At 49.6% G+C, this 25,583-nt stretch overlaps 1 protein-coding gene across 3 annotated transcripts in view; it reads right to left on the bottom strand.

Annotated features, from left to right (window-relative positions):
• Positions 1-9,392: 9,392 nt before the first annotated feature.
• The window catches only part of MYO18B (myosin XVIIIB), a 264,358-nt gene continuing 248,167 nt past the window's right edge, over positions 9,393-25,583 (bottom strand). For 2 of the 3 annotated variants that reach the window (XM_035724040.1, XM_035724041.1), the window contains exons 43-44: positions 11,899-13,147; positions 9,393-9,600 (exon numbers count right to left, since the gene is read on the bottom strand). In XM_035724040.1, coding sequence (XP_035579933.1) covers positions 11,911-13,147 — 1,237 coding nt within the window. In that variant the 3' untranslated portion in view covers positions 9,393-9,600; positions 11,899-11,910. Of the gene's footprint in view, positions 9,601-11,898; positions 13,148-21,454; positions 21,540-25,583 lie in introns of those variants that run through there. The other variant, XM_027577179.2, reaches the window with a different exon arrangement.

Below are 25,583 nucleotides of genomic sequence, written 5' to 3'. Positions count from 1 at the left end.
TAGGCTGGTGTTAGATGGCCTTAGCTAGGATGGCTGGGGTGAGCTGGCGCTGGTCCATGTGTCTCTCATCAACTAGCAGTTCGGTCTGAGCGTGTGCCCATGACAATGACAGAGGCACAAGAGAGCAAGCAGAAACACGCAAGACCTCCTGCTATGGACTGAATGTCCATGTTCCCTCAAAATTCTTACGTTGAAGCCTTAATCCTGACTGTATTCGGAGACGGGACCTCTACGGAGGTAAATAAGGTTAAATGAGGTCATGAGGGTAGGGCCCTGATCTGATAGGATTCCCATCCTTATAGGAAGAGACACCAGAGAGCTCTTCTCTCTCTCTCTCTGTGCATGCACAAGAAGAGATGGTGGCCACCTACAGGTCAACAGAAAAAGCCCCAGAATGTCACTGCCACCTTGGCATTGGACTTCAGCCTCTAGAACCATGAGAAATAAATTTTTACTATATAAGTCACTTAGACTGTGATACTTTGCAAGGGCAGCACTAGCTGATTAAGATACTTCTTGAGATCTAGTCTTGCAACTGGTACACTGTAGCTTCCGCCTCATTCAAATGCCTAAAAAATGTCACATGGGGAAAGGACTTTGCGTGGAGGGAAGGAACTCCAGGGTTGATGAAGCCAGGGGATAGAGAGAGATGAAGAAGTAGGGCCATCAGTACAATGCACCATACTCATTACCATTGGACAAACCTTCCCAGGGAGAGGGATGCCCTCCTTGAGCCTTTGCCCATCTATTTCCCCTCTTGATGTCTTTTCTTCTTGTACTTGAACCTTTGCATCTTATCCAACCTCCAAAGGCTATCATAAGCCCTCTTCTTCTGTGAAGTCTTTTTTGGTCACAGTCACTGTGTCCTGTGTCCCGTGGATTCTCTCTGGGCAGAAATTGAGTCTTCAATGTGCAAGTCAAATGCAAATTCAAAGCAGGGTGTATTATGAGTGATCACAGCCCTAAATGTAAGAGCTAAAACAAAAAGCTACTAGTAGAAAAAAAAAAAGTAGGAGAATATCTTGATGACCTTTTCGGCAGGCAAAGGTTTCTCTGAAATGGTTTAGAAAGTATGAATCACAAAAAGGAAAAAAAAAACTGTGTTTCACCAAAATTAAAATTCCTGCTTATCAAAATACACCTTTAAGAATATAAATAAGCAAGCCACAGACTGGAAGAAAAGACTGCAAAACATATATCTGATGAAGGACTTGCATCCAGAATATATTAAGAATTTGTACAACCTGGTAATATGAAGACAAAAGATTCAATTAAAAAAAATGTGAACAGACACTTCCTACAAGAATATATGCAAATGACCAAGAGGCACGTGAAAAAATGCTCACCATCATTAGTCATTAGGAACATGCCAATTAAAATCATAATGAGATACTGCTACATGCTCACCAGAGTGGCTGAAATTAGAGGACCTATCATGTGGGTAAGAGTGTGGGGGAGCTGGGGCCCTCCCTCGCGGCTGGCGGGAATGTGAAATGGCATGATCACTCTGGAAAACAGTTTGGTAATTTCTCAAGAAGTTACACGTACACTCACCCTGGGAACCACCAATCCCTTTCCGAGGCGTCTATCCCAGACAAATGAAAACAAATGTCCAGGAAAAGCTTTGAAGACAAATGTTCATAGCAGCTCTTTTCATAAGAGCTCCCCAAGGGGAAACAGTCTAAACATTCACCTACTGGAAAATAGATTAAAAAAAGATTGTGGTATATTTAAGCAATTAAATATTACTCAGAAAAAGAGCCCATAAATGACTGATTTGTTCCGTAACATAGGTGAATCCCAAAAATGGCTTGCTGAGGGAAAGAAATCCAAGCACACAAAAGTCTGTTTTGTGTGATCTCATTTATATGAAATTCTAAGACAGGCAAAACTGACCCTGTGATGATGGAAATCAGGACAGCAGTTGTTTGGGGGCTGGGGTGGGGGAGGGGGAGATTTGACCAGGAAGGGGTGCGGGGGAACTTTCTGGAGTGATTAAATGTCTCCTTTTGATAGTAATTCCTCAAAAAAAAGACTGAACAGGATACTTTAGATCTGAGCATTTCTCTGTATGTAAAGTCAATCTCAATTAGATAAGAAATATGAATTATCTGGGCGCCTGGGTGGCTCAGTCAGTTTAGGGTCTGCCTTTGGCTCAGGTCATGATCCTGGGGTCCTGGGATTGAGCCCCATGTCGGGCTCCCTGCTCAGCGGAGAGTCTGCTTCTCCCTCTCCCTCTGCCCCTCCCCGCCCCCCTTCCGTTTTTGCTCTCTCTCTCGCCCACTAGCTCTCTCTCTCCCTCAATTAAAAAAATATCTGTTATCATTAATATTATTGTCATTATTGTTTTTCTGTGCACCAAGGCACCTTGATTGACACTCTGACGTCTTGTCTTGTAGTCAGGGGACGACAAGCGCCGTAAGGGAAGGACTCTGTCCTGCTTGTTCCTGCTTGGCTCACCAGTGCCCGGCACAGTGCCTGGCACCAAATAGATGCTCAGTGAATATCTGTTGAGTAAATTCATGAATGAACAAGCGAGAGAGTGTTTGCAGAGGGAGAGGGCAATAGCGGAAGGAATGCCTGGCTTTCAAAAGCGGAGCTGGGAGAAACACAGTTTCTGATATTTACAGCCCTGCAGCCTCTCTGTTCTGGTTTGCTGGACAAACGGGGGCTCCGTTAACACTTATATCTTATGTATTTACAAGACAGCCTAGAGGCTGCTTGGGAACTAATTCAGCATCTCAAGGAAATCATTTGCCTCTAGAAGAGAAGATGTAAATATCCCCCACTCGGCTGAACAGAATGGCTCTGCTGGGCTCCCAAAAACAGTCCTTAAGAAAGTCCTTTAACTCACTCCGCAGGCTGGGAGAAGGACCCCGGGAAAGAAAGAGAAGCTGGCAGCATCGAGGGCCCACTACATGTCCCCACGCATTGTTTCCTTTACTCCTCGTGATGATGAAGCCAACAAGGGTCACTGTCTACATTTCACAGATGAGCACCTGGAGGCTCAGAAGTGTTCCAGGTGAGTTACGCTTTGCTGGGGTTGGCTTTGAAACCCAAGCCTGACTGATCCTGGAGACCCAGGTGTCATCCTAACTCTGACTCTCGCTTGCTGGGTGCCCAGGGTCACGGCGCTTTCTGAGCTTCAATTTCCTCATGTGTAGAAAGGGGTCCATGCCTTGCCCTCCCATCTAGGAACAGGTGGGGCTGAGAGGAGCCCCAAGGAAGGCAGAAACGCACCTGCTTCTCATCCCACCCAGGGGGCTGGGTGTGTCACCTGCTGGGAGGTCACCGCAGGGAACGGGCACTTCTCCGTCCAACTTCTCCAGCTGGCACTGCCCTTCTCAATCTATTTAGAAGATCCTCACTCCGAACCACCTCCACTGTCACCACTCTGGTCTGAGGCACCTGCAGTCCATCACCTGGGTTAGTGGCCTCCACACTGGTCTCCCCAATTCCACTCTCGTCCCTTGAAGTCTATTCACTACTCAGCAACCGGGACAATCCTCATGAACCCCAGGTCAGATCATGTCACAGCTCCAAACACCGGAGTGGTTCTAAGGTGACCACCTCGTCCTGGTGTGCCTGGGACTTTCCTGGTTGGAGCACTGAAAGTCCTGTGTCCCGGGAGCCCTCTCAGTCCTGGGCCAAGTGGGATGGTTGATCACCCGAATGGCTTCCAAATCTTTCTGAGTTAAAGCCAACATGTTCACAAAGTCCTCTATCACCTGGCCCCCATCACCTCTCTGACCTTGTCCACCACGCCTTTCCCCCTTGCTCACCCCACTCAAACCATATGGCCTCCTTGCATTCGTGCTGCCACCCCAGGGCCTTTGTGCTGGCTGTTCCTTCTGCCTAGAATGTTCTTCCCCATTTTATGATTGGCTCCCTCATCCTGTTAGGTCTTTGCTTAAATATGTCTTTCTCAAGGAGGCTTGCTCAGCTCATTCCACTAAAATATTCTCCACATCCCTCTCAATGCCTCCCAGACCTCTCCCCTGCTTCATTTCTTTTCTTCCCCAGACTTCTCATTATCTAACACATTACGTACCTTACTTTCTTCTCTTGTCTACCATTTGCCCCTACCCCCAACTAGAATATAAATTCCACGAGGGCACAAATGTCTTTCTACCTTCATCACTGCTGTATCTCTGGGGCTGGAACAGTGTTTTATAAATCAACACACAGCACGTGTTTTATGAATCCTGGTTGAGTGAATGAATTGCCTTAGCATTACCCATGAGTTGGGTCCCCAGGCTCCCAGTTAGGTGGGGGAGAACAGAGCGCACACAGAGGCTGCGAGCCGGGCTATAATGGCAGAAGGAGACACAGGTGTGTGGAGCCTGAGGCAGAGCCCCCCCGCCCCCCAAGCCCACCCGGAAGCCAGGGAAGGTTGAGAACGGGAGGGAGAAGGACAAGAAGACAGGGGTCTGCCCGCACCATCTGCTCAGCAGCCAGAGAATGTCCCTGCCTTCCCCCTCCCCTACCCTGCTCTCTCTGCCATGCCAACTCCCCTCAGGGACTTCGGGGCATAGTTATGGTGGGCAGCAGTCCAGGGACCATGAGCCGAGGCACCCACCTCACTCCGACCTGAGGCACCTGCTGAGCCACCAGCAGCAGGAATGATTTCGGTTCCCTCTCTCTTCTGGAAAGGACACCTTTAAATCCATTTGGAGGCTTCTCATGCTGTGGTGATTGGGGATAAGCCACTCTACCCGTTAGGCAAGAAACTGCGTTCCTTCGAAGCCAGGAAGGCCAGTGAGGGCCCCGTGGAGCCATCCCCCATCCCATGCCACCTTAAAGGGAGGTGCTTGAGATCAGAACTGACAATAGAGGTGAACGGCTGCTCACACTGGGTCCTTGCTTAGGGGGTCTCTGCCTGGGTCAGAGCCAGGACACCCTTTCAGCCTCTCCCCACACGGGCCAGACGACGAGGCCATGAGACTGGGGGGAGACCAGGGAGCACCGAGCAAGAGAGCTCTGAACTCTGATCCCAGCTCCTTTGCTGCTAACTCAGTCAGTCACTCGGGCTTCCTGAGCCTCAGTTTTCTCATCTGTAAAATAGGCTCAGTGATCCTTGTGCTGGTACTTCTGTGGACCAGGCAAGCTCCAAAACCAGGGTTTCCTCTCCCACTGCTTATTATCCAAGGCCTAGAGGGGTTTAGTAAACTGCTTGAGGTCCTAGCTTAAAAAAAATGGCAAAGACGGGAATAAACCCAAACCCATACCTAGTGCCTGGGCCCATGACCTCCAAACGGAGCAGGCAGGGCTGACTTTGGCCAGAGAGAGATGGCAGAAGGTGAAGCGATATGCTCCATAGGCCCATTCTACCAGCTGACCTTGTAGGAATGCACTGTCTACACTGCTTGTCCCGTGGTAAGATTACCAAGAACTCCGGGCTTAGGATTCCGGGCTTTGGGTTCAAATCACAGCTTCACTTGCGCATTCTCATCTTCTTCCTGAACCTCAATGTCTGATTCGGGGTGAGGACCCTCAAACCCTCTCCTCTGATTTTCACCTTCTGCCAGACCCCTTGTTCCTTTCCCTCTCCCCACGCACTGAGCATTTAATCAGTGAGAGCCAGCCGTAGTATCTGGACTCAGTTTACTGGGGGACAAGGCCACTGTGCCTTAAAGGATTGCATGCCCCAGCATCCTTCCACCTCCTGCTATAGACCCTCCCAAGGACAGCCGGGGACAAGGTAAGGCCAAGGGCTTTCAGCAAACACAGCTGTGTCTCACCCTACCCTTTGTGGCCAGCCTGAGCAGGAAGACCAGAAACTTTCGATTACAGGAGATGGGAGATGGGGAGGGTTGACATAAGCCACTCCACTGAGCTCTACAAGCTGAAGGCACATGGTATGAGCATGATTTTATCAGAGCCCAGAAGGGGGCTACTGGACCTTCATGCAGCCAGTTATAAAGCAGCATTTGAGTCATTTTTTATTTTTTCTTGCATGTATAGAAAGCACGGGGTGATTGATAGGGCAGTGGACCCCCAACACCTGCCTCTTAGAAGGGATGCTTAAATATCACCTAGCACAGCACCTAGCTCCTTGCCGAGAGACAAGGAGTGGGAGCTATTGGTGGTTCTTACCAGAGGGTGACAGGGTCGCTACCTCACCTTGTCACCAGGGTCAATGCTTAGCATCTGTCACTGTGCTCTCAAGGTAGCTGCCCACACTGACAGGTGAATAAGCAGCCGGGACTGGGGGGTGGGAACAGAGCCTCGGCTGCCCATCATTTCCTGAAGACAACAGCGGGAACTTGGCTAAGCCATTAATCACATCTAGAGCCTTCCATGGCTATCTCCAACATCCTCTGGCATCTGCCTCTCCCAGATGCAATGTCTTCCTCCTCTTGTTCTTCCCAACTAACGACCCTTGGGATTTGGAACGAATACGAATCCTCCATTCCTCAGCCCTAAAGTGTGCAGTCGGCCAGGGGCCTTGGGTCTCTGGTGGCCTGCAGAGGGTCTGGGCAGGGATGGGATGGTGGAGACACAGCAGGATGATCCGTTGCAGGCTGTTGATGGACTGGGCATCAGGTGACTTGGGCACGGCCGATGCGTGTAACTCCAAGTTTATTACCTGTCTCCTGTCATAAGCCCTAAGCTTCACAAAGGTAGCCCTCTGCCCACCCCAGCCTCAGTTGCAACACAGTCCAGCACGTGGGGTGGTGGGAGGGCCCATAAATATTTAATGAATGAAAAAATGTTAATCGGTTCTTAAACTCTGATCTGCCTTTGGACACATTTTTCCCTCTCTGAGTCTCATCTTCTTTTCCTGTAAAATGACCCCAAGTCTTTCTGTCCTGAGACTCTAGGGTTCTTTTAAGACTCAGGCATGCTGTTAAACATGGCCTCAGGGCGTGGAAACTGGAGGAGACATTTAGGGATGGCTACTTAACCCACCAGGATCCGTAACTTCCAACACTCTCATCTCTCAAATAACTTTGTTCTGGGGGCAGGGAAGCCACTGAAAGGCAGGGCAGTGCAGATGGGGCCTCAGCCTTGCGCATCGGGGAGCTGTGCTTCTGAGCTTCTGAGCCCAAAGATCAACGGAGCCACCATTGACTGTGAGCTGACTATGTGCCAGGCACTGTGCTCAGCGCTTCGGGAGAGGGTGGACCTCACAAGATGCTGGCAGGCTGGTATGAGTCCCAGACCCACTGCACAGAGGAGGGAAGGAGGGCCCAGAAAGAAGGAAACTGGCTGAGGTCACACAGGGAGGGGATGGCAGAGCCCAAGGCCTGAGCCATCTGATACTTGTATAGCAGAAGTGGTAGCTTGGGTGGGGCTTATCACCCCAGGACCCAGGCTGAGCTAGATGCTGATGTGACACCAGGGTCCCCCTGGGGATTTCTGCAGTTGGCTTGCAAGGAGGAGGGCCAAGCTGGGTCAGCACCTTCTGCATCAGGCTGTGCTGAGTTGGGGAATCTGAGGGGCAATGGGGAGAGTTGTCATCTTCTGGAATGTTAAACTGACTTCTAGCATCTTCGGGGTTTCTGTTTCCTGCACAACGGGGAGGGAAGCTTTGCTGTTACGACTTGACTTTAGCCTTTTTGGATGCACTGCTTGCACATCATTGAAGAATAATGACAGGTTTCTCCTTCACCGAAATGTACTTCATAACATAAATGTCCAGTAAATTTTTAACCGGGAACTCACAGGATAATTTCATCTTTATTTTTCCTTATCATGCTCCTCATTCTCTGATAACATATTTATTTTCTTGCTTACTGTCTGTCTCCCCAGGTAGGATGTTCCCTCTAGAAAAGCAGGAGGGGGTTCTGCCTGTTTGTCTTGGATTCCCCACGTGGGGAACAGTGCCTCGTGCTTAGCAGGTGCTCCACAAATACTGACTGAATGAGGAATCCTGCTGGCATAGGAGAAGCTCCTGGAAACTCACAGGTTCCAGGCCCTAAAAATGTCTGCAAATCTCCAACGCCAAGAAGGCAGTGAGAATCTTTTCTCGAGTTCTGTAAGTGCTTTCACATGGGGACCAAGCTGGGAGCTTGGGACGTATTTACCTGATCACTACATGAATAATGCTCACGATTAGCAAATTAAATTACCACCTACTTTTGCATAGCATGTGTTATGAGCTGAATTATGATCCCTACAAAATGTGCATGGGGAAGCCCTAAGGCCCACTGTTTCGAATGTGACTGTATTTGCAGATGGGGTCTTTAAAGGGGTGATTATGTTAAAGCGAATCCCTTTGGATTGCGCTGATCCAATCCGACTGGTGTCCTTATAAGAGGAAATCTGGATACACGGGGAGACAAGCAGGGATGCGCGCAGAGAGGAGAGGCCATGGGAATGCCCAGGGAGAAGGCAGCCATCTACGAGCCAAGGAGGGACCTCCAAAGAAACCAGGCCTACTGACACCTCCTCGGTCTTGGGCTTCTAGCCTCCAGAACCATAAGGCGATACATTTGGGGTTTAAGCCCCCCATTTGTGGTGCTTTGTATGGCAGCCCTAGCAAGCTAACACACAGAGGGAGCTCTGATTGGCTATTCCGGAGGGGGACCCAGGGATAGAGGCACATTTGGGGCAGGACAGAGTCTCTGCCGGTGGGAATATAAATAGGGGCAGCATTGGCGTCCCCCATGAGGGCATAAGCTAACACTGCCTTTGTAAATAGGGAATAATGAGTGCATTTATCTCTCAGGACTTTTGCTAAAGTCGTGGTGCGATGCTCCATGTGAAATGCTTAGCACGGTGTCCAACGTAGCACGTGAGTGAGTAATAAACCTTAGCCTACAGTTTTAGTCTGACTAATACTTCTAGGGTGTTTGAAGAAGTAGTTATCCCAGCTACAGGCATGGCTAGGCCAGTGTAGGCCGTGGTGCAGGTGTGTATTTGTGTGGGCGTGGCAGGGCTGTGTATGCAAGCAGGTGTATGGGGGGGCTGTGAGCAGATGTTCATGGGTGCTTGGGTGTTGACATGGGTGCACGTGGGTGGAGATGCATTTGTGTCAGTATGTCACATGCACTCAAGGTGTATAGGTTCATTAACTTTTTCGGGGGCTTGCTCATTTATTCATCCATCCAAATTTCTTGAATGCTTGCCTACACATATGTACACAAGGTAGATCACTAGACAGACAAGGGAACTTTGATAGAGGTAACTATGGGAATTAAAGGAGAATGGAGAAGGAGCATTTCTTTCCGTTCGATGTATCAGGGAAGACTTCCCAGAGGAGGTGGCATTTGAGTTGATAAGGCCATCGCGTGGACTTTTATAGGGGCAGAGAAATAACAGTGCGCACTTGAAACCACAAACATTTCAGGCTGATCCCATTCCTTGGAACCCTTCTCCCCGGGCTGCCCCCATCAAACCTCCAGGGTCCCCTGATCACAGAACAGAGAGGAAACACAGATGCCAAGGAGCCATCGCTTTATTTTGTATAGACCAAACGTGCTGGGATCCCCATGCCCGAGGGATTTGCCTCCTGCCGGACCCCTCTGGCCTCTCGAGCACAGCCACACTGGCTGGCTCGGGACTGAGGGCCCCTGGGGAGGCCTGGCCGGTCTCTCTCTTTCTCCAGACAGTTATGGAGTTGGGAAGTCTTGGAGGGCAGTACATCCCAGGAGGCTGGAAACAAACACAGGTCAGAGTGGATCAATAGGATGCAGGAAGTGTGTCTGGGGGGAGGAGGCCCTGATATCCCATATCCCTGGGTGGCATTCCTGCAGAGACACCATCCAGAGGAATGACGGATGGTAGGCAGCAGAAGGGGAATGAGAGGGATGGAGCTCCCGAAGGGCCAAAGGGCCGAGCGCAGGGCAACCTGACACTTCCTGCTTGCGGCAGGTGCCGGCCCTAGCTAGGGATCTCTGGCATTCACATCAAACTCACAGTGTTACTTTGGGAGGTGGTATTATCAGCCCCAATTTTGAGCTGTGGACACAGGGGCTTGGCTAGATCCCACAACTTGCCCCAGGTCTCATGGCCAGTTAGTTACAAGGAAGAAGCGAGCTTTGGGAGGCTTGCTTGGTTCTGAACCCTCTAATACATCTGCCTTGCAGGGGGCGGGGCTGTATTGTTCAGCCCAAGCCTCCAGTGTGGATGTCAGGGTGGAAGATTTTTTTTTTTTTTTTTTTTTTTTTTGGCAGATGCGCGGTTACCACGGTGAGCACTGCTGGGAGGGGGAAGGACTTGAATTAAAAAAAAAAAAAAGGCAGAGACAAGATGTTCTGTGATGACTTCTGCTGAGAACTGTTCTCCTTATGGACGTGTGCCCTTTACTTGGCCTTTGAAACTGCTTTCTGTGTCCCCGAGAGCATAATAATGTAAATGAATATCACATCTCTTCCCGGTAATTGAGAGCAGAGAGAAGGCCATGTTAAGTCAAATTAATTTGCTCTGATACAGTCCAAGCCCATTTCCTCGGAAGGGGCAATCGCTTTTTGATGGGCTGAGGGTGGCTCTCGAAGTAGCAGGTCTATGGAAGTGGAGGCCAGGTGGCTCGTTTGGGTCCGGGAGGCCTCTGGAAGGAGGGCTGGGGACCAAGGCAAGGCCCCGGCTGTGCACCTGCGTGTGGCTGCCCCACTCTGCTGGAGGCTGAGCTGCTTCAATTTCAGCGGCTAAGAGATTCATGGAGGCCGCGTGTTGTTATTACTAGGCAAGTGGGGTTGCCTTGTGTCTGAACCCGGAGGCGGGTGCTTACACCTCCTCGGCTGATGCCCAGCCTCCCCTTGCTGGCTTTGCCTTTCAGCCAGAGCCACGGGGTGGAATGCCCAGCACCCTAAGGCTTGAAACGTGCTGCTCAGGGAGGGGCTGCCAGGTGGTCAGCCCTGCCTCAGGGCAAAGAGCACTGAACTGGCCGTCAAGGTGGCTGGGTTGGCGGCAGAATCCCTGGAAGGGGAGGGCTTGATCTCGAGGGCTCCCTCATTTGTTTTACCATTGAGGTTGGAGTCCAGGAATTCCAACATCCCTTTAAGAGTAGACGGTTGGGATGCCAGGCCGGTATGGGGATGCCAAGGGAGGCAACCTCTTTAAAGATCCAGCTCTGTCACGGAGGAGGCTCTGAGTTTATTCCTGTGCGTGCTCGGAATGGGTACCCAAGGAGAAGTATTACGGACACAAGTGGGGATTCCGGAGTTTCGAACGCCATTCTGCCTGGGTGACTTTGTACAAGTGACTTAACCTCTCTGACTCTGTTTTGCCAACCTGTAAAATGGGAATCAATCCTCCTAACCACCTTTTGGGGTTCCTGTGGATACCGACTTGTTTGACACGTACGTCCAACAAATGCAAGCCTTTATGAGCAATGGATTCCTCTTCCTACCTTCAGTCCGGAGAAGTTCTAGGATTAGCACTGGGGTAGGAGAGAAGGCAGAGGGAAGCCCCACTTCTCTTCTCCCATTGCTGCTCTGGGACCTTTGCATTTGCCCTCCCCCCACCCGGGGCCTCCATTTCTCTCCGGGTATGTAAGGCAAGAGCTGGACTCCACTCTTCGGAAAGCCCCTTCTACCCTGGCCTGAGCCCATCCCACAAGATCTGCCGTCATTTCGTGGACAAAAGGCCACCACGCCTCCTCCGGCTCCAGGTGGAATGGAGCCCTGGAAAGACAAGAGTGGGGAAACCAAAAGCCCAGCACCTTCTCTGGCACCGCCTTACCGGACCCTCTGGTTTTCCGATGGGTCCGCATCCTCAAGTGCTAAGGAACCAGTGGTACCTAGCAGAGAGCTTAGCATCTGGCACCTCATTATTTCCGCAAAACCTCTAAAACCCGTCGTCTCTAGAGAAATCACTCACGGCGTGGAAGGCAGCGGCAGCAACAGGTTTTCTCCGGGCTGCCGGACCTGGTGGACTGTCTGGTTCTCACTCCCCAAGAACAGTTCTTCTCCCCCCGCCGCCCCCCCCCCCCCCCCCCCCCGCTGCTTTTACCTGCACCGGCTCCTACTTCCGGAGATACTTCTTCATTATGCTCTCAACATCCTCGTCTTTGCCCCCCACCCCCGGCTCCCTGTGCTCGGGGGACGTTCGCTCGCCACCATCACCCTCCAGCCTTGGGATTCGCGGTCGGCTCTTGATGCTGTCGGCGCTTTTGAAGGACACAATGGAGCTGGAGGAGGAGGATGAGTCGGAGAGGTGAGCGGGGTCCTCCTTGGACTCCGGACTCTTTTTCAAAATGGTCTTGATCCCCGAGAGAAAGGTCCGGTCAGCCTCCTCCGTCTCAAAGTGGATGCGTGAATGCCTCGAACTGTCTTGACCCTCTTTGGCTGCTCTGGCCAAGGACCTGGGAGACTCAGGCTTCCGGATGGCTGGGAGGAAGTCATCAAAATCCACTTTGGTCTTGCGTTCATAGTTGAGGCTTGGGACCTTCCAGGTGAACGGATCGCTATCCAGGGGTTCCTCCATGAGGTGGGCAAACTGGCGGTTCTGGAAGACCAGGGACTCCTTCCCGAGGTCTGGACAGCCCGCATCGTCGAGGGAGGACTCCAGACAGCGCCTCCGAGGCCGCAGCGTGGGCGACAAGAGCATGGACCCGGATGAGCTTGGGGAGCTCAGTTTTCTCCCGGAGCTCTGCCCCGATTCGAAAAGGGACTCGCAGGAGCTGAACCGGTTCTTCAGCTTCTCAGGCAGCAGGGTGGTGCCCTCGGCGCTCTGGGAGGAGATGCATTTCAGGCTGGTGGAACGCAGGAGTCCGGACGACGTCCCACAGGCGCCCTCCGGTTCCAGGGCTGACTTTGCCCCAAACCCCAGCGAGAAGTCTCCCTTGTTTCTGCCCGCCCTGGCCCTCCGCAGCGTGGAAGCCCCGGTGGTCTGGTAAATGGGGAGCGTGGGCCAGTCCTCCAGGCCTAGCGGGGACCCCTGGCCCCTCTGAGCTCTCTTCTTCCGGAGACCTTCCACAAACTCCGACAGGGCCGCCGAGGGACTGGGCAGCTTTTCCCTGGACGCTGGGGACGCGTCCGTACTCTGAGAAGCCGGGGAAGAAGACCGCGCCCCCAGTCTCTCTGTGGGTTTTCTCTGCCCGCCGCGCTTGTCCCCGTCCCCCAGATAGTAGTAATTTTGCCGTTGGAGGCAGAGGGGAGAAAGAGACTTGTCCCCCGAGGTCTGGCTCTGCACGGTCCGGGCTCTGCTCAGGGCCGATGCCGGCAGGGACCTCTCTGCATCTCTGGCCTCGTTGTTCATCCTGCGCCAAGAAGACACATGCGGTCAGTAGAAACCATGCAATTCACACGGTCTGTGCAGTTGGTGTGAGAGCCGCTAGGCACAGGCGCTAATACCATTTTTCTTTGGACACACCATCCCTACCGCACTCTCAAATGAACTGAATGACTTAATGCGCAAATTCAAGCCATGTAAATGATTTCTTGTTGCTTTCTGAAATGCAATTTCTGCCTATACTTAAACCCAGCTAAGCACGTGTGAGTGGATTAAAATGGCAGTTAGGTCGGGTGACTTAGATTTATGAGCCATCGCATTTGACATGATAGGACCTTCTATCCCAGGGCCTGCTGCGAAATAAGTTGCTTGCTTCTTGGAGACTTGAGGGGGACCTGCGGGGGGTTATTTATTTATTTAGGGCCAAGACCAGAGGAGGGTCCCACCAAGCAGGACTTCTGAGAGTCAGTGACCCAAATATGTCTCAGTGGGATGCTCTGTGGCACCTTTGACTGGTTTATGGGGTAGAGGAAAAACCCGGTCCCCCCCCGCCCCCCGCCCAAAGGGAAAGATTTTCATAAAATCGACACGAAACCAAGTCTATACACAAGAGGACAGACGGTTTCTATTCCGGGACTATACCAGGCTTGGCTTTCATGCAGAGGCATTTTATAGCAGCTGAGCCAAAAACACTCCCCCTCTGAAAAGTAGGAGCCTCGCAGCGAGGCGAAATTATAGGCTATAAAATAAAGGGCATCTTTACAGGAGAGAGACCGGAGTCCATCAACCGTTCCTTTAATAAATAAAATCTATTTGTCCTTCCCCTAAGAGAAACGACCCCCTGCCCACCCATCTGGCAAAGTTATAATTTATGAAAAAGCGAAAGGGGTATGAACGTCAGAGCCTTGGCAAGTAGACAAAGCCAGTGGCTGGAGGCTGAATATGGCCAAGGGCCACGTTTATGCAGGTTTCTAGTCATTATTCTGCTTCTCGACACTGTTTCTCCAACTGACAATGGGATTCAGCCTCCTTTACATAAAGGGGGGGGGTTGGGATTCTGGTACAAGACTCTGAGGAAAGCTTCTTGCCCACTGAGGTGTGATAGCACCATTTCCACCCCGACCACATGAGACAGTTTAGAAGGAAAAGAGAGGACCACGGTGACCCAAAGCGCTTTCGAATCTGTTACGGAAACCAAGTCAATGGTATCCGAAGGAGATACCCAGAGGGAGAGGAAGATACAGACAGGTGAGCGGGAATCGGGGTCTTTCCTAAGGACATGGGTAGAGACCTAGACCCTGCCTTCCTGAGCTCCTGAGGTCAACCATCCCATATGCCTCTCTCTTCTGGGGTTGGCAGGAGCCTCCCTGACCCTGGAGCTGTGGGAGGTCGCCATGGCAATGATGCTCTGTTAAAGAGTTCCATGAGTGATAGGCACAGGGCTGGCTGTGGTCATCTGCTTCTCCTTCTTCCCTTGGTCAGCTAGGTGGAGGGTCTGCCGGTCATGGTGGGGGGGGGGAGGACAACACGGTCGAGGCTGTGGTGTAGGCAAGCTACCTCTATCACCCACTCCCTTCCCTGCCTTGAGCTTCCCTCTTGCTCACTGTGCCCCAGCCCCCCGGGGTCTCCCAGTGCCGAGTGCCCGGTCACAGTGCTGACACGTGGGGAAGTCACAGGAATGGAAGGAAAGCCCGGGGCACAGGGCCCAGCACCTAGCTCTTCAAACAACGGTGGTGAGATGAAGAATTAAGGACCTATAACGAACAGACGTGCGTCCTTGATAACAGTTGGTGGTGATCTGGAATACTCCTAGGAATCTCTGCATCTTGAGCCTAACCCACCGCTGGACCCCACAAATGCCTCAGTTCAAGCTCCAGCGGGGAGGAGCAGAAGAATGAGTGAGCAGGCGACCTGGCGGCTCATCCTTCCAGAGAAAGCTTGGTTCCCCATGTGCTAAGACGGCAGCCACACAATTTGTCCAGAGACTCTGCCTCCTTTCCCATTGCTTGGCTGTTACCTTCCATCTCTGTCACCCCTGGACGTGGGCTGGAGAGCCCCCTTTATGAGGATCTCAAGGTGTGCTGTCAATATCATTGCCTTGGAATCCCTCCCTGAGCACACAGCAAGGCGGCCTTCCCGTGCTTTGCTTTATCTTTGACTTTTTTTCCTTTTTTTTTTTTTTTTAAATAAACAGCTCCGAGCTGCCAGGGGAAGTGGGTTGCTCCCAGGGCCGACAAAAGCCATTTCCGCCCTGTCTTGGCCCTGAAGGGAGGTGGACGCGATGAATGTGTCTCAGGTGCTCAGTCGCATCCATCACCTGCCATGTGGGGATGGTGGTGTCGGGGCTGCTGTCCCCGAGTCTCCTGGGACGCTGCCATCCCAGTCACCCCAGCTCCCATCATCAGTGCTGGCTGTGGGTGCCAGGAGAGGGCATGGGGGGGGGGAAGAGAAATTAGGAGCAGGAAGAGGGGAGATGGAGGAAGGTGGGGCAGAGGGGGGGAGGGGGAAGGGGAGGAGGGGAGGTGGGGGAACGGCTGCCCCCCGCCCCTGCTGTCGAGACCGTGCAGACTCTCATCCCTGCACCCTCTGACTTGGCACGGAGCCCAGCACACAGCAGCTGCTCAGTAAATTTTGTTGAACTGAGTCAAGTCTAGCTTGGAAATAAGTTCCCGAGGAAGAGGACCTAGAAGAACAGAGGGAAGGGGAGGAGGGGCAGAGGGAGGCGGGAAGAAGAGGCAGGCAAGTGAGCAGCTGCAGTGCGGGGATGTGGGGCTGGAAAGCAGGGGGGAAGAGATGGGCTGGTGGGGAGGGGAAGGAAGAGGGTGTCTGGGGGCAAAGGCGGGTAGAGGGGCTGGCGTGGAAGGGGCACAGGCTGGTGGTGGGGGATCTCTGACCCAAGGTGGGATGGGCTGGGGAGGCGGCACGGGAAGCCATCAGCAGCCCAGGAGTGGGGGTCTGGAGACCCCCGGCGGTGACAGCTGGTGTCCACGACACAGGGCACAGGCTCACTGGGACCAACCCCTGCCCCCCCACCCCCCATCCCCACCCACTCCACTAGACCCGACAGATCTGACTGCCTTCCCTGAGGCCTGCCAGAAGCAGCACCTTCCATAAGAGGTGCAAGTCAAAATGCCCCAGCCTGGTGGTCACTGCGCTCCACCGAGGGGCCCAAGGGCCTGGTGTTCGGGGGCGGGGAGGGGGGGTCCCACCTTCCAGGAGTTGTCTGGTGGTTCAGAGCCTCAGCTGCTGGCCTTGAAATAGGAACACAAGCCAAGCTGTGTAGACTCCTGGGGAGCTGACAGGACAGAGGAGGAGGAGGAGAAGGGGGGTGTAGAGCGAGAAGAGAAGCAGGAGACATGGGGAAGGGAGGGGCAGGGCAGCAAGAGAGAACGAAAGGAGTCGTGGCTGAGTGCTGCCTCCAGGATTTGCCATTCAGAAATCCACCCCCATCTCTGCAACGCCGGCGCTTCCACTCCAAGTACAAAGTTGCTTGCACCCACTCCTTTCTGTGTGCAGACCGCAGAATTTCATGTGAATGCAGACACTCTCTTGCAGGCTTCCGAGGGAGGGTCCCCGTTCTGCCCTTGGAGGGAGATGATCTTCTCCGTTTTTGACCCGGCTTTGGACATTTCACACCAGCCTGCTGTTTTCATTCAGGGGCCTGGGAAGACTCATTTCCCCCCCGCGCTGTCCTTACTGGACAGCTTGACTCAGATGGAACTCTGACCATCACATGATGGATGGCTGGCCGATGATCAAGATGTCCCTGTGCCTGCCTCCCAGAACCTTGCCCAGGGAGAGCGTTAATGGATAGAAGTTTTCCCGAGTCACTGGGAGACGGGTATGTACAAACACTAGGCGGGGCACCCTGCTTCTCTAAGGAGAGACTCCAGCAACATCTTGGGAACTTCTGCTGTCTAGCCTCTAGTCTATCCGAAGAGGAACAACTCTCTAGCATACCTGCTGAAAGGAGCCAGCGGGTCCTGAGCATCTAGCCATAGCAGCACTGGGCTGGTGCCATAACTGAGTGGAGGCGTTAGTCAGCTGTCACTGAAACAACTACCTCTAGGCTGGGCACCTACTGTGTGCCAGGCACGGTGCTGGGTGCCATGCATGCAAGGGAGACCAAGCTGATGGGCTTCCTGCCCTCACGGAGCTGACAGCCACGTTCATTCATAATCCTTACAGCAACTCCATAGATAGGAATTATGACCCCCAAGCACTGCAAGGGGGCATGGGGTGACCTCCACAAGCACACACGGGTAGAAGTAACAGAGGTAGGGTTCCAACCCCACAGCCAGTAGCACCATCCTCTGTAGACTTCCTTTGAGCCCTGCGATGTGACACAGAATTAACTATTTCCTATGTCACCTTGTCCAGATAACATTTGTCACTTGAAGCTTGGTCTGCTTCTGCCACTCACCAGCTACATGGCCTTGGGGCAATCACCTGTCTCTTTGCCTCAGTGTCCTCAGCTGTGAAATGGGGGGAAACCAGGTCAACCTTGCAATGTTGTGGAGTTAAGAGCTCCAAGGGGCAGGGGTTTTGTCTGTCATGTTCACTGCCATACTCTGGCACCTAAAACAGTGTCCTAGCACATAGTAGCTGCTCCACAAACACGTGCTCAATGGATGAAGTTCAGCGCTCTGGCACCAGGTAGGTACTCAGCTAGGGGGTGTTGGATGAGTGGGTGAAGCTCTAGTGTCTGCCACCTAGTAGGTACCCAATTGATGTTTATTAAGCGAATTAATGAAGAAGAGAATCAACATGAAAATACCCTAAGTGTTGGTGACTTAACTTTCTGAAGGTTTATTAGGGAGATCTGGATATGAGCCTCCAGAAATACAGGAATTTGCACTTTCTAACCTCCCAGGCTAGGAAAACAGGTTTCAGAGGCAAACAGGTCCAGGTGCAGATCCTGGCTCTGTTTGGGCCCAGCCAGGTCCCTTGTAGAGCTGGAACTTGCTCAGCTGGAGGAGTGGGGACAAGAATGCCCTATCTCACGGGGATCTGTGAGGAATCAGAGAGGGCGTATGGGTTCGGTATAGTCGGTTCTTGCGAATGTCGCCCGTGTCCACCTCCACCGCCCCCAGCACTTCATGCAAGGCGAAGGGTGGTACACTTTACCGTGAGTATATTATTTACTCCCTTCAAAACACCGCTCCTCGTAAATGTATGCTTAAAAATCTTAATGCTCATTTGATTGTTGTTGTTTTTAACGGCTCTGCCTATCATGGCTAGAGAAGGCCCCAGACTGAGGGCAGAGGTTCAAGAATGAGCAGTTGCTATATATGACCCTGTTCTGAGCTGCACACCAAATGGACAAGGATATTGAAGCAGTCTGTTGGGCTGCAGAATGAGCCAGCTGCCAAGACCCGTGTCTCAGTGTGGACCACACCCTGCGCCTGCCAGGCTGTCCTGTGAACGCGGCTCCATCATTTTACCACATGAGTAGATGCTCCATGAATATCAGGTGAAGAATGAAAAAGGCACCTCTACACACACGCAATTTGTATGCACGATCTCATCAAGATCAGATCCTTGCCCCATCTTGTGGATGAGGAAACGGTCTCACTCGTGAAAAGCCACTCGCTCAAGGTCACACTGCTAAGTGGCAGAGTCTGGATGTGAACCCTGGTGGGTCATATCTGAACCTCATGCTTTTCCCTTCCACAACATCCTACATCTTCCAGGTAGAAAGGTGAGTGGAAACCTCAACCGGTTGAACTCCTATCTATATGTCTATATATTTCAACATCCACTGAGACATAATGAACAAAAAAAGTGAGGTCCAAGTCAAGGAGAGACATGGGCTTCACCGGCATTCAACATAATTACACAGCAAAAATAATTCCCATGTCTGAGTCTGGGCAGAGCCTGGGCAAACTGTAGCTGCAGGAAACTTGACGCAGACTTAATGACACCATGAATCATCCCCCGAGATGTGCTGTCACCCCCATTCTTCATCTGCACCCTGAAATCAAGAGGAAATTAAAAATGTATGGATGTTGTAATACTGGCGAGGCCCAGGATGGGAAACCAGATGTGCTTTTAAGATGACCTGAAGGTTTTGTGACCAAGGCCAACACAGCAATGGATAATCTGTAATAAACGTTGATATGGTGCCTGAGACTGTGCATGATGGGGTAGGAACGTGAGACATTTATTAAGCCCCTATAGGATGCAGCTGAATTCTACATAATCACTGCTGTGTATTGTGCCTTTAGGCTTTGTAGACACACCTTGATTTTATCTTCACAATAGTCCTCTATTATAATCCAATATCGTAATCTTCCTGTTTCACAAAGGAGGCTCAGAAGGACACGTAATTTGCCGTGTAATCAATGGGAGAACATGCATTTAGGCCAAGGAGTCCAGCTCTGGGATCCATGCCCCCTAACTGCTCTGCTCTCCTGCCCTTTACTGTCCTATTTTACAGATGAGGAAACCGAGGCTTTGGAGAGGCACATGGGCTTGCTGAGGCTCTCCTCTTGGTCTGACCATATACGATGCCAGACTGAGCTCCAGGGAGCAGAGGATGTGCTGCCTTCCCCTCCTGGAGAGCACACAGTAGGAGTGGAGACTGAATAAACCCATGAAGAAGGGTGAGCAGGGCAAAAAGTTCTGGGTAAACTGAGCCTCAGACTAAGTGCAGCAGGAGGTTGGCAAGGGAAACAGGTACCAAAGCCTGAGCGCTTGGCCTTTCTGGAGGACGTTGGTGGGGTTGAGTGAGGCTTTTGGAAGGGGGGTAGGGTTTGGGCAAGGATGTCGAAGGAGACACCCCAAGCACCAGGAGGAGATCCCCATCCCTCCCCGCCCAAGCCCCTGCCAGTTATGAGCTTATTCAATCTCCAAACCCTTGGCAAGCAAGGGCTGATCATCTAAATCTCACAGGCAAAAAAACCAAGGCTGAGTAAGGCCATTCATCTGGAAGACTTGAAGCAAGGAGGAAGCCATGGAGTGGGATAACCAAAGAAGCATGCTCAATTACAGTGAGCCTGGTTACTATTCGCCAGAAGGTACAAAGACTTGAGTCAAGAAACAGACTCTGTAAATATATTCTTGATAATGTAATGGTTTCTATGAGACAAGATAACTCCCAAGTCTTCCTTGCTGTTTGCTCTGATCTTACGTGGGTGCTGAGTTCTTGACACTTAGGCAAAACCAATCCAATGACCCACCCTCAGTAGACACCTGTCCGCCTACCTTCTGTGCATCAGCAGACTTTTTCATGGCCTCTCTCATACATTCTACTGGGTCCTAGGTCCTAGGTACCGGCTCCTAGGTCCTAGGTACTAGGAAAAGCAGTTTTTGAATGCAGTTGCCCATCAAAAGCACCCTGGAAACTCTATTACACACACACACACACACACACACACACATTTCAATGTGATGAACGGGAGGTGAGGGGACCATTCTAGTATCAGAGGGAATAAAGGTTAACCAAAGATGTGAATAAAAGAAGGAAAACTATGGGGCGCTTGGGTGGCTCAGTCGTTAAGCGTCTGCCTTCGGCTCAGGTCATGATCCCAGGGTCCTGGGATCGAGCCCCGCATCAGGCTCCCTGCTCCACGGGAAGCCTGCTTCTCCCTCTCACACTCCCTCTGCTTGTGTTCCCTCTCTCATTGTCTCTCTCTCTGTCAAATAAATAAATAAATAAATAAATAAATAAATAAATAAATAAATCTTAAAAAAAAAAAAAGACGAAAAACTGTGTGGGAAGAGAGGTGGTATATGGGTACTTTCTGCTTAATTTTTCTGTAATCCTTCTAAAAATTTCCCCCCAAAATAAACTCTACTAATTTTTTTAAGAGAGAGATTAAAGAAATAAAACAACCAAATGCAATGAATATCTTTAAGAGGATACAGGGATACAGACAATTTTAGGATATTGGGTGTAATCCGAATTTTGAGATCTTGGACGATCTTATGGGTGTGTTGATTTTCTTTGGTGAGCTAGTGCTATGGCAGTTAGGAAATGTCCTCCTCCTTCTTCTTCTTTTTAAGATTTTATTTATTTGACAGAGAGAGAGAAAGAGAGAGCACAAGCAGGGGGAGGGTTAGGCAGAGGCAAAGGGAGAAGCAGGCTCCCCGCAGAGCAGGGGGAGCCTGATGAAGGACTTGATCCCAGGACCCTGGGATCATGACTTGAGCCAAAGGCAGTTGCTTAACTAACTGAGCCACCCAGGCGCCCAGGAAATGTCCTTCTTCTTAGGAGAAAGATGGGAAACTATTTTAAGGAGGACTGTCATGGTGTTTTCAACTTACTTTCACATTGTTCAGCAAAAAAAAAAAAAAAAAGTTTCGATGTTGATAGAAGTAGAAAAGGAGCTAAAGACAGAAATGAAGTCGATATGCAAAACGCTGGTCATTGTTGTATTAAGGTGGAGGCTCATCGAATGGATGGTGCCGGGATACTTCTGGAGTAGAAAAATAGAAGAAGAAGAAAGAAGGGAGGAAGGACAGAGGGAGAGGGGAAGCAACATTTATGGGTGATTTGGAAGAACCACCGTTCTATATTACCAAAAAAAAAAAAAGCAAACATTTTTACTCATCCTTCAATGCTCAGCCCAACTGTAGCCTCCTCCAGAAAGCCTTCCCCCACCTCCCAGGTTGGGTGAGGTGTCTCCTTTGGCTTCCACAGCCCCCGGGCTCCCCCATCACTGTGTACTGCAATTGCTGTTATGAACTAGATTGTATTGTTCTTCTATGAATCCCCAGTATCTAGAAGGAAAGTTTATGGGATGGAAAGAATGAAGGAATGGAGGGGTAGGGGTAGGGCGTGTAGAAACATAGAAAAAATGAACAAAGGGCTCCATCTGACTCCTCTGCCTGGTTCATTCAGACCCCAGCAGCCCTGCTTCTCAGCCAGCCAATCCCACATCTCCGAGTTTAAAAACAATAGATTCCAAGCCAACTTCCGATACACAATCTGGAGTGAATGCTTCATGTCTAAACCCAAGCCAAAAGCCTGGTTTCATTGCTACAGAATTCCATCAACTTCTAGAATATCAGAATGGAAAGGCAGCTGAAACCCCAGCTGGCTTGAACACCTCATTCTACACCTGGAACAACAGCAAAGGAAAGAGAATATCTCAGGTCATACACTGATGAGACAGAGAAAGTACTGGTTCTATACTTTTACCTTCTTTTTTTCTTTTTTTTAAGAGAGAATCTCAAGCAGACTCCCCGCTGAGCACAGAGCCTGACATGGGCTCGATCTCACAGCCCTGAGATCATGACCTGAGCTGAAATCAAGGGTCAGATGCTTAACTGAGTGAGTGACCCAGGCGCTCCTATACTTCTTTACCTTCTGATAAAATTCCCACTGTTTCGAAAGAACCAACTGGCTATGTAAAGGGATTAAAATCTCTAATTGGATTGGAGATTCAACTTGGGTTCAACATATTTAAATAAATTTTCAATGAATTCCTTCACTTTTCACAGACATTGCCTCAGTGGAATGTAGTGCAATGAAAATAACCATAAAAAAATCTCCGACGTAGTCATAAAAGTACCAGTTCCTCATGAAAATGCAGTTTTAAGTGAATGGAAATTATCCAACCAGCCATCCAGCCACCCCTCCTTATATCCACCCAGAGTCATTTACTGAATCCATGATCCCAGATGCCATCAATGAAAAGATCAATAGCCCTTGCAGTACAGAAGCTTAAAGTCTGAAAGGGAAAGGAGATTCACCAAGTTATGACTGGAAGGAAATTTGAGTGAACCTTCATATCCTCTTAGGCATGAAAACTAAGGAAGAAATGTTTACTTAGCAAAGGGAGTAAAAAGTCCAGTTCAGCATTCAACTTCTGGCTATGATAGATTAGCTTTTCTGGATATGATAGACTAGATTTTCCAGAGGAAATTTCCACTTGGAAAAACTAGAAAATTTAAGTTTAAATTTACAGGCATTGGAGGGCACCAAAGCAACCAGGACTTGAAGGGTCAAATTTTGGAAAGAGGGACGTATGTTGAGATAAGCCCAGTACTGTGGCATTTTTCCTCTGGAGTCATTTGCTGATCTTGAGGAGGAAGAACCAATCCAAGGAACATACACACTCAGATATCAAGACTTACATACAAAGCTACATTAATTAAGACAATGTTAAATCAGCTCAATGATGGACAAGTAGAAAAATGGAACAGAATAGGGCCTAGGATATATATAAAATCACTTGATTTAATTGAAGATGATAATGGTGGTAAAATGTGAAAAATATGACTTCTTTTAAAATACATACACAAGGCTAGTCAGATATTCATATGCAAATGAATCTTAACTAACCCTACCTCACACCATAAATATTAATTCCTGAATTGTATATCTAGATATAAAAGTTAAATCAAAACAGTGTTTGTAAAAAAACATGGGATGTTTTCATAATTTGGGAGTAGGCAAATAAAACTTCAATGGAATAGAAAACGCACCAACCATAAAGGAAAAATATTCTAAGTTCAGTTACATTAAAATTAAGAACTTCTGCCTGTTAACATAAACTGTAAGAGAGTGAAAAAGGCATTCCATCAAATGGAGTGGCTCCACATACTCAAGAAAAAACTTACATCTAGAATATACTAAGGACTCCTGCAAATTAATAAAAAGAAGAGACAACGCAAAAAAAAAACATAATTGGCAAAAGACTTGATCAGACATTTCATCTAAAAGGATATCCCAGTGAACATATAAGCACATGAAAACTTTTCTTTATCAGGAACGTGTCAAGTTAAAACCAAAAATGTGACCCTACCAATATACACCAGAATAGCTAACATTTAAAAAAAAAATGACAAAACCAAGTGTTAGCAAAAATGCAGAGCAACTGGAACCCCCATTCACCGCTGGTGAGAATGTAAACTGGTACCACCGTCTTGACATTATTTATTAAAGTTGAAAATATACCTATGGCCCAGCAATTTTACTCCTGGGCATACACCCAACAGAAATCTAAATCCATGCAACAAAAGATGTGTGCAAGATGGCCCACAGTAGTACCATCCATAATAGTGTTAAACTAGAAACAACCTAGGGGCGCCTGGGTGGCTCAGTCGGTTAAGCATCTGACTCGTGATTTTGGCTCAGGTCATGATTTCATAGGTTGTGAGATCGAGCCCCACTTTGGGCTCTGCATTCATTGAGGAGTCTGCTTGAAGATTCTCTCCCTCTGCCCCTGCCCCCACTCCCCTGTTCTCTCTCTCTCTCTCTCTCTTTCTCTCTCTCAAATAAACAAATCTTAAAAAAAAACTAGAAACAACCGAAAATGTCTATTATTAATAGAATGAATAAATCATTATTATATATTCCTACAATGGAGCATTATAGACCAGGTTTTCTCAATGGTGACATAACTGACATTTTGGACCAGATAGTTCTATGGGGCCAGTCCTGTAGGATGTATAGCAGCATCCTGGTCTATCTCTGTTATGATGACCAAAAATATCTCCAGACATTACCAACTATCTCCTGGCAGAGAGGGGGGTGCAAAATTGCTCCCAGTTGAGAACCACAGTTATGGACTATAGAGCAAAGAAAACAAGGGAATTACCCCTAAATGCAACAATGTGAATGAAGCTCATAAACATAATATGAAAAGGGGTGCCTGGGTGGCGCAGTTGGTTAAGCATCTGACTCTTGGTTTCAGCTCAGGTCGTGATCTCCAAGTCCAGTGAGGAGTCTGCTTGGGAATCTCTCTCCTGCTCCCTCTGTCCCTAGTGCTCAGGCTCTTGCTCTCTCTCTTTCAAATATAATAAATAAATCTTTAAAAATATCCCGCATAATATTAAAAGAAAGAAGCCGGATGCCAAAGAATACTACTAGATACTTCCTCTTATACAGAATTAAAAAAAAAAGTCATATCTAATTCATAGCGTTAGAAGTCAGGATGGTGGTTACCTTCAAGGAAGGAGGAAGTCATGACCTGAACGGGGGCAAAAAGGTTTTAGGGGCACCTGCGATGATCTGGTTTTGCTTTTGGTAGTAATTACATAAGTAGGACCAATTTTTGAAAATTTCATAAAGATGCACTTTCCTGGATGTGTATTTCAGTGATAGGTCTACTTCACCAAAATAGAGCTCAACCAGAGAACCACAGATTCTAAAAGAATGTCCTAAACCGTCAACATTTAATCCAAATGGTTTTTACACAAACTTGCCGCTAAATTAGATGAGTCTCAAAGTTTCTGAGACATCCGCAGATCTACCATCCAAGACCTGCAGTTTTAGGTAGAAAACAGCCCTCCTTCCTGTGGAAGCCTGTCCAAGAGTCATGTTGGCTCTAAGGCTGAATCTTGGACAGAGCCAGACTTCTGGTTCCACTTGCTCGGGCCTGGGGTCTGTGGTAAATGTGTTTGCACTGACATTTCCATGCTTTCAGTTTCCACTAATCTTCTTAAGACTGATAAAACTGAATAGCACCCCTTTGTCCCAGGAAGACATAAAACCATATTCATGAGAGGCCTGT

The sequence above is a fragment of the Zalophus californianus genome, chromosome 14, assembly GCF_009762305.2.
Source record: "Zalophus californianus isolate mZalCal1 chromosome 14, mZalCal1.pri.v2, whole genome shotgun sequence".
Taxonomy (NCBI): Eukaryota; Metazoa; Chordata; class Mammalia; order Carnivora; family Otariidae; genus Zalophus; species Zalophus californianus.
This window is presented reverse-complemented; position numbering and strand designations above follow the sequence as displayed.